At 39.8% G+C, this 8,977-nt stretch overlaps 1 protein-coding gene across 2 annotated transcripts; it reads left to right on the forward strand.

The window, feature by feature from the left end:
* The first annotated feature begins 262 nt into the window (after positions 1–262).
* LOC102779924 (ubiquilin-1-like) lies at positions 263–8,193 on the forward strand. Of its 2 annotated transcripts, none has more exons than XM_006789751.3 (11): positions 263–468; positions 2,969–3,111; positions 4,320–4,414; positions 4,587–4,849; positions 5,035–5,172; positions 5,271–5,430; positions 5,547–5,668; positions 5,802–5,885; positions 6,111–6,226; positions 6,320–6,488; positions 7,518–8,193. In XM_006789751.3, the coding sequence occupies exons 1-11, from the start codon at positions 337–339 to the stop codon at positions 7,659–7,661; spliced, it is 1,566 nt and encodes a 521-aa protein (XP_006789814.2). In that variant the 5' UTR covers positions 263–336; the 3' UTR covers positions 7,662–8,193. The 2 variants fall into 2 exon arrangements, with proteins under 2 accessions (XP_006789814.2, XP_035763237.2); XM_035907344.2 differs by having other exon boundaries at positions 5,274–5,430.
* The last annotated feature ends 784 nt before the right edge of the window (positions 8,194–8,977 follow it).

Raw genomic sequence — 8,977 nt, forward strand, 5'->3', positions numbered from 1 at the left:
GCATCTAGGATTTATACTGCTGTCTGATTTTTATGGTGCACTATATCTTTAAGTTAAGTCTGGTTACATAACTGGCATATTATTAAGTATTTTAATTTATTTTTGTCAGTCAAAGTGCACTCAAAAACTGTTATAACCGGCAGCAGGGGCATGAGATCTGTGCATAGTAGCAGCTAGGTGTGGGCTTTGCGTGTCCACCTCAGTAACCGGCGTGGCCTCAGCTGGCACACATCCGCACAACTTATTGCCGAGTCATCGGGACAGACACGCAGTCCGCGTCGGGACCGTGCGCTCCTGCTCTGCACCGTGTTTAAAGCCCCGCGGGCCGGACAAGTGATGTCGGCAGCAGTGAAAGACGAAACCACAACATCGAGACACCGCCGCAGGGCTGAAAGGATCCACGTTACCGTCACAAGTGTCACGGAGAGCAGAGACTTCATCGTTAGAGGAGACTGCACCGTCAGACAGGTCAGGGAAGCACAATCAGCCAGCTGGCCTCAGAGCCTTGTAATAACAGGCTTACAACGTCACTGAGACTTTTATTTTCATGCCATAATAGAATGAAATTAATGTTTTTGTTAATTTACGTGGCTAAAGAACTAAGGGGGCGGATCACTAAAGGTACTAATGTGGTATAGAAATTGGAATTTGACTCATGTGCAGCCCAGAGTGCTAATACAGATTTATTATGTGAAAAGAGACTCTGCACGTGGGAAGATTGTTTTGAATGGAATAACTGTGAAAAGAGGCAAAAAATTGCTTTAAAAAAGTATTTCGCACGAAGTTGAGGACTAGCTAAAGAGTGGCCCTGAATCCAGTAACAAAATATAATTCAAAGGCCACTTCATTAGTTACATCTGGACGCCCTTTAAGTTTGTGGTATAGATTCAACAAGGTGCTGGAAGCAGTTATCAGCATCTTCACATGACATGAGAGCATCACACAGTTGTTGTTGTACATCACAGGGGGTGGCTGTAGCTCAGGAGCTAGAGCAAGCCATCTACTAATCAGAAGGTCGGTTCAGTCCCTTTATATCTGCGTGCTAAATATCCTGGAGATACTAACCCCAAGTTGGTTTCTGATGCATCTATCACAGTGTAAATGCGTGTGTGTATGTTTGATAGAAACCAATGAAGTATAGTGCTGCTGTATGAATGGACGAATGAGGCATGTTGTACACAGGAACCAGTCCATTTATCATTTACATCCATGTTTGACATCCCAAAGGTGCTCCACTAGATTGAGGTCTGGTGACTGTGGAAGTCATTTGAGTACAGTGAACTCATTGTCATGTTCAGGACACCAGTGTGAGAGGATTTGAGTTTTGTGGCATGTCTCCTTATTGTGCTGTAAACAGCCATCAGAAGATGGATAGAGGGTCACCTTGGGTCACAGTGACCACCAACTGTACTCAGGTAGGCTGTGGTGTTTACGTGAAGCTCAGTTGTACTAAGGTACCCAAACTGTGCCAGTGAAATATCCCCCAAACCATTACTACACCACCACTGGCGAAACCTCTGATACAAGACAGGATGAATCAGTAATTTCCTGTTCTTTACCCCAAATTCTGACTGTGTACCATTTGAATTTCACAGCAGAAACTGAGACTCTTCAGACCAGGCAATGTTTTTCCAATCTCATACTGTGATGGGAAACTAAAAGTATGATTCAGCAAGAATCATACTTTTAGTTTCCCATTCTTAACTGACAGGACTGAAACCTGCTGTGGCCTCCTGCTGCTGTAGCCCATCTTCTTCAAAGTGTGACATGTTGTGTGTTCAGAGACGCTCTTCTGCATGCTTTGGTTGTAAAGAGTGGTTATTTGAGTTGTTGCGTTCCTTTCAGCTTGAAGAAGTCTGGCCATGCTCCTCTGACGTCTGACATCAAAAAGACATTGTCACCCAGATAATGACCACTTCTTGGATATTTTCTCTTTTTCAGATCATTCTCTGTAAACCCTAGAGAAAATTATGTGCTAAAATCATAGGAAATCAGCAGTTTGTAAAGTGCTCAGATCACCATGTCTTTCTCAAACAACCATCACCAGATCACCTTTCTTTCCTATTCTGATGCTCTCAACATCAGCAGCATGTTTGAACTTCAGCAGGTCATTTTAATCATGTTTTCTACTCTAAATGTTTGTGACCGGCTGATTAGATATTTGTGTTTAACTAGCAGCTGAATAGTTGTACCTAATGAAGTGGCCACTGATTGTATGTTATTATATGTATATGGGTGTATTCAGTGGGTTTACTGTTGTCACACCATTCAAAATCATATATTGGATTGTAGTTACTGGTTTGTTAATGTGTATATCACTTAAATCTTTCCGCCGGAGATGATTATATTACATGTACGCTTTATTTATAGTCAAACTGCATAATGTACCATGTATGGAATGCCAGGACTGCCAAAATGAATTAATTAAATACACCATTAAATAATTAATTAAATGTGTCAATAATTAATTAAATGCGTCAATAATCAATTAAATACATATTTATGACATATTTAATTAATTAATTATTGACACATTGAATTAATTTAATGGTGTATTTAATTAATTCATTTTGGCAGTCCTGGCATTCCATAACTATGTAGATTCCTATTTTAAAATCTTCAAAATAATAATTCACTGTTTCCTAAAATAAATGGTGTGAAGTGCAGAGTACAGTATTTGCTTCCAAAATATAGTAAATTTAAGTAGAAAACAGCATAACATGAATCACTTAAAGTAGAAGTACACTGGAACTGTACTTAAGTAAAGTCTTGAATAGTCATACTCTGCTACATTGAATTACTGTTTCTTTCACTGCCCTCATCTAATGGTTTTGGTGGAGAGACCCCAGGATGGAAGTTATATTGGCTGGTGTCTTTGCTGCTGATTTTTGAGCTGGTACAACGGGGGTTATCACCATTAGATACACCATTAAATAACAATGTGGGTTGTGTGTTTCTGTGTATGCAGTTTAAATGGGGTCTGTCAGAGCACCTGGGAGCCTCAGCAGAGGAGCTGGTCCTGATCCACTCCAATCGAGTCCTCAAAGACTCTGAACCCTTGAGTCACCTTAAAGGACTGAATGGGTCGGTACGCCTCAGCATGATCCAAAGGTATGGACAACCTGCTCTGTTTATGGCATGGGTTCATGCCGTCGCTACTAATAAACCAACATTTGGTATTAATAAAGATAAAGAAAATAAAGATATAATTCCAGATTTACTAAAAGGGGCAAAATTGTATGTGAGTCCAATCACCCAAATAGTGGTGAGTTTATTGGGAATTTACAAAAAATTGTGCTGTTTTCTAAACACAGTGTAGTCAGTTCATTTCAATATCAAGAAAAAAATAAGACAGATTTTACTTTCTTTTTTAAATTACATGTCACATATGTCAGTAAATCAGTGTGTGCGCTTCTGTTAAATATTGTTCCTCCTGTGTTTTGCGCCTTACTTATGCAACAGGGTCAGCTGCAAACAACTTGTGTGACCTCTTAAGAAAATATTGCAGACAAATCTGGCACTAATAAAAGGCAACTGCAGATTCATTAGCTGTAGCTATATTTATTATTTGCTTTTAAATCATAGTAAATATTAAAAACACTGCCTTACATTGGATACCACATGTACCACATTGGGACTACACAGCATTTTTATTCTTTGCTGTTTATTGTGCATATTCAGAGAATATTCCACATTTTCATTGGCTCTAGTTTTCAAAGAGCAACAATACAGAACTTTCACTTTTCTATTTGGCTTTTATAAAATGTCTGTGCAGAGAGCAGGAAATATATAATATAAATATATAAAAATATATAGCCTCATGAAAAACTACAATAAAACCCAGTAAAATAAAATATTAAAATAGAGCAAATAAAATATTAAATTTGTCAGAATTTAATGAGTGTCTTCCCAAAGCAAATCAAATAAATCTATGAAAAAGCCAAGGAAACTACTTATTACTTTGGAAGCTTGTGGAAGGTGAGATTTTAGAGTACAGGGAGAACATTACATATAAGCCACATTTTAGGTCGTATATATATGTATAGTGTCTCCCACTTTGTCCCACATCAACGTACATTTTGCTCCACATTTAATTTGATAGAATCTGATCACCCCACCATCACATGAAGTATTAAACAAAATATTATGTCTGCAAAGATTCTCAGTCAGAGATCTGTACAGCCTGTCCGCTCTTTAAAATTAAAATTGTAGAAGTAATTTAAAGTAATAAGTAACTTCTGCCTTCAGGTTCCTTTGATATACAATCTATTTATACCAAACTTATGTTAAAAAAAACAACAACTGGGTATCTGTCTTAGGCCTCAGCATTCATCTGCTCCACCTCCCACTGACCCAGACCTCGACCCTGAACCAGATAACATCACACCTTCCCCTACTTCTCCTCTCTGCCTGGGTAAGATGTGCAGAACACGGGAACTCTTCTTGCCTTTAACTATTTTCATAAATCTAGTTTGTGGTTCTCATTTCTCCAGACTTCTCTGTTTGAGCTTCAGCTGCTGCTCTGTACTCAGCTCCTCAGTGAACTTATAATCTGCCATTCTGCTGATTCCACCTTGTTTCTGTAGTAGAAGGTCTGGACAGCCTTGTCCTTGAAGACAGCGGGACTAGCTTCTTCCCGGAGCTCCAGCGCCAGATGGAGAACAGATTGCTGGCTGACCCAGAAATGATGCACCGTCTCCTGGGCAGCCCCTTTGTGCAGAGCACCCTCTCCACCTCTAGCCCTCAACTTATCAGAAAGCTCATTCTGTCTAATCCCCAAATTCAGCAGCTCCTGCAAACAAACCCAGAAGTGGAAGATATGCTTAACGACAAAGATGTCATAACACAGGTGGGTATAGTGGATGTTAGAGCATTGTAACATCTGCACTAACATTAGAGTAGACACTTGCAAAAATGTTGTTATTTTAACCTTTCTAATTTCACTGCAGTATGAGTACAGTTGCTTCCTCCTTGCCTGATTTCTCCCTCCGATATTTTGAGTATGTTTTTGCACTTATCTCTCCCTCTTTCCAGTTGCTGGAGCTCATCAAGAACCCTGACATGATAGAAGAAATGATGAACAATGAGGACAAAGCTTTAGAAAATTTGCAGTCAGAGCAGAAAAATCCTGAAGTCATTACTGACAATTCTGACCCAGAAGCAAAATTACAGGTGTGACTTTGAAAATGATGATTATTATTAGGTAAGTTTAAACTTATCTTGTATGCTTAACCTGTTTTCTTTTTAATATCTGCTTTGCCTTTTACAAGAAGGTAGGAGCATCTGCATCGGTGACTACATCACCCAGAAATCACCAAATACTGGAGGGTGAATCCAATCAGACGTTCTCTGGTCACTCGACAGATCCTCTCAGTGAGCTGACTGCCACATCCAGAGCTGGTTCAAACTCTCAAAGCAGCATCACAGCAGGCATGAGCTTTATGCTTGAGGCATTCTTAGGTTATATGTTTTTAAATGTGTTAAATATTTTAAAGATATCATTAAACTGCTTTTTAAAATATTCTATTAATGGCTTCCTGCTTCAGGCATGCAGTCACTGCTAGAAGAGATCACTGCCAGTCCAGGTCTACTGGAGAGCCTGCTGTCTGGGCCATACGTCAGCAGTCTTTTAAACTGCCTTAGCCAGAACTCTGACCTGGCTGCACAGGTGATGCATGGACACTTTAATTCTTAAATGTGCAGTATTTTCACTAGGCAACTGCAGGACAACATTTCCTTCTTCCGAAACAGCAGAGATGTCTTATATAGTTCATCCTGCTTTCATTTTTGTATTGTTGCAGATGCTTCTGAACCACCCTTTGTTGGCTGGAAATCCTCAGCTGCAGCAGCAAATGAGAAAGGAGATCCCCGTCTTTCTGCAGGAGGTCTGCTTATTCCTCTAACTGTTAACCTGCTGTCTTTCAGCTGGATTAGATGTCTGCAATACATTAGGAACGCTAATAATTTTCTTGTTCCTGGACAGATGCCATGGTTTTTCATAAAATCCATGTAGATATGATCATCTTTAGCAATGCAGGAAAACGATTCTACTCTGACTCCGTTGCTCAGTGGGTATGATTAATAACTTTGCCATTATCAATAATGTGCAGATGCAGGCTCCAGAGCTGCTCTCGGCCATGTTGAACCCCAGAGCCATGGAGGCTCTGTTGCAGATCCAACAGGGCTTGCATACTCTGGCTGCAGAGGCTCCAGCTCTCATACCTGCGTGAGTAAAAACAACTTAAGGAGATCTATTGTGGTGGAAGAACTGTGTTTCAAAGACAGAGAAACCTTATCGCCAGTCTTGCCCATCATGCAGGAATGCTCTCGGAAACACTGGAACAGGTATCGGTGCCGCTTCTGAGCATCCATCTGACTCCATTCCGAATAGCCAATCGGGAAGCGGTCAACAGGCTGCTTCAGCGACAGAGCAGCAGCAGCAGTTTGTACAGCAGATGCTACAGGCCCTGGCTAACACTAATAACGAGGTACTACCTTATAAACTTTTTTTCTGTCTCCAACGTTGAGTCTCAAGTTAAAATATCAGTAGTAAATAGCATTTTGACAGTAAATGAGAATTTCCCTTAGGCAGGCAAATGATACATGCCTTTGATATTTAGTGATTCAGTACTTTTAAAAAACTACGCAGTATAAAGAGTGACTGACTGTTTGATATCAGCTTGCATTAACAGCTGCTGGTATGAATGTGGATAAATTAGAGTACCACACTATATCTCATGGAGCCAAATGATGTCTAATTTGTTCAGTGGTTTAAACTATTACACATTTTAACCTACTGAAGCAGGTCCAGCTGGGCCTCAGTGACTCAAATTCTAGTTAATCGTTAAAGTTTCAGAGTCAGTGCTTCTACTTGTGGATCCAACATTTACTTAGTGGGTTACAGCCCCGGTAGAGTCGCTGATTTCTGGTGGGAAGGAAGGTGGCATTAGTCTTTCCCTTTCTTAGATACTGACGCTTTTTTCCTGCAGAACCACTAAACTCGGCTGAGTGCTGCCAGCCTTCAGCTCTGGTGGTTATTGCCACAGAGCTTTCTGCTGCTTACTCCAGTGTGTGAAGGAGTGTGGTTCTGACAAACTTATTGACTTGTTTCTCTTTTTTGCTTTAGATTTTATTGCAGTGCTCCTTTTTTATCCCCCACAGCAGCGACTTGGCCATCTCTTTGAGTTCAATTATTCATAAAAAACTTTTTTTCATGCCGCCTCCTCTCCTTTTCCTCCCCAAAACATTTACCTTTGTTTCCCACATCGCCTGGACTTTCTTCTGATTCATATCCAGACGTTTTTGCACCTGAAGGGAGACTCATACCCAAATACCCAGAAACAAAACTGGGTGTCTGGGTTAACAAAATCACTAAATCTGGGAAGGTTTATTATTTTTTTCCCATTTGTTTGAAAGGATTCACAATTAAATCGCTAATTATGATCTCATTTTGAATTCTTTCACACATTATTTTAATAAGTAAGACTTTAAATAACTCTCATGTCATGTTGTGTCAGGTCCATCACACAGAGAGAGAGTTCAAGGAGGAGCTGGAGCAGCTGAGCTCAATGGGCTTCAGAGACAGGAAGGCGAACCTTCAGGCCCTCATCAGCACAGGGGGAGATCTCACCACTGCTGTACAACACCTGCTCAGTCTCTGACACATATTCATCCGTGCACATACACACAAATACAGACATCGACAATAAACATAAGCACCTACACAACAGAACGTTATGATAAGAAATGATTCACCCGTACTGATTGTAAAGTGCTCTGCAAAAGATAAAAACATAAGAGAATAAAAAGCCATACTTACTTGATGCACTTTCAAAAACTAACTTATATCACACACATAATGCTAAACTCTGTTTGTTGTCCTACACTTACACTTTAAACTTCAGTCAAACAAATTAAAGGTCTGAGGATGGTGAGCGCTGTATGCATTTATGATATTGAGGTATACAGGTACATGTAAAACTGACTGAGAAGTGAGACAACAGGAGGAGGATTTTTACATCCTTATTGTCCTTGAAGTGTGAGTGTTTGGGTTAATATTAGAAACAAGAGAACACAATGCCTTTCACTGTCTTATATGCACCAGTCGTGGTCTGTGTAGACTCAAAATTCCCCAAAAGTTGAGACACAATGTAAAATGTAAATAACACCAGAATACAATGATTTGCAAATCTATTAAACCCAAATATTAATTTTAAAAAATGAAAAAAATAAGTTCATTTTATATTTGATGGTATCATCCTTCCCAAAAAAGTTGGGTCAGGGCCATGTTTACCACTGCGTAACATCCCCCTCTTCTTTAATCAGTCTGTAAAAATCTGGGAACCGAGGAAACCAACTGCTGGACTTCTGGGAGAGGAATGTTGTGTTTCTTTGTTGTATTTTTCACAATCCTCCAAATCTTTCCAGTTTGTGAAACATCTGAAAGGCAGGCCAGTTCAGCACCCAGACTCTTCTACTGAGTCGTGCTGTTGTAATAGATACAGTCTGCATTAGCACTGCGTTGCTGAAATAGAAAAGCTGCCATCTGGATGGAGCGTACGCGTCTCTAGAACCTGTACATACCTTTCAGTGTTGATGGTGAATTTTTGGATTTGCAAACTTCCAATTCCTACGCACTGATGCACTCAAGTATCATCAGTCATTATTGAACTGAACGGTGATAACAAGCCAGATAGTTTTAGACAGTTTTCAGCATCCGTATTTTCCAGAATTTCAAAATAAACTTTTTGTGACCACAGAAAAAATTTCCACGTTGTCCATTTTAAACGAGCTTTGAGAAAATGGCATGGATCTGGATCACTGTTTACATGCGGCTTCTTTGTTGCACTTAACCTGCATGGTGAACTATGTTCACAGACAATAATTACTGGAAGTTTTCCTGATCACATGCAGGGATTTCCAAGACAGAATCATGTCTGTTTTTAATGCAGTCCAGATTTTTTAGAATTTGTTTTTT

Source organism: Neolamprologus brichardi, chromosome 12 (assembly GCF_056152115.1).
Source record: "Neolamprologus brichardi isolate AB-2024 chromosome 12, ASM5615211v1, whole genome shotgun sequence".
Taxonomy (NCBI): Eukaryota; Metazoa; Chordata; class Actinopteri; order Cichliformes; family Cichlidae; genus Neolamprologus; species Neolamprologus brichardi.

Excerpts from the sequence above, each read along its gene's own strand:
- LOC102779924 (XM_006789751.3), top strand. The coding sequence starts at position 337 with ATGTCGGCAGCAGTGAAAGACGAAACCACAACATCGAGACACCGCCGC. Across the intron at positions 5,431-5,546 it reads TCAAAGCAGCATCACAGCAG|GCATGCAGTCACTGCTAGAA; the intron begins GCATGAGCTTTA and ends TTCCTGCTTCAG. Across the intron at positions 5,886-6,110 it reads TCCCCGTCTTTCTGCAGGAG|ATGCAGGCTCCAGAGCTGCT; the intron begins GTCTGCTTATTC and ends AATAATGTGCAG.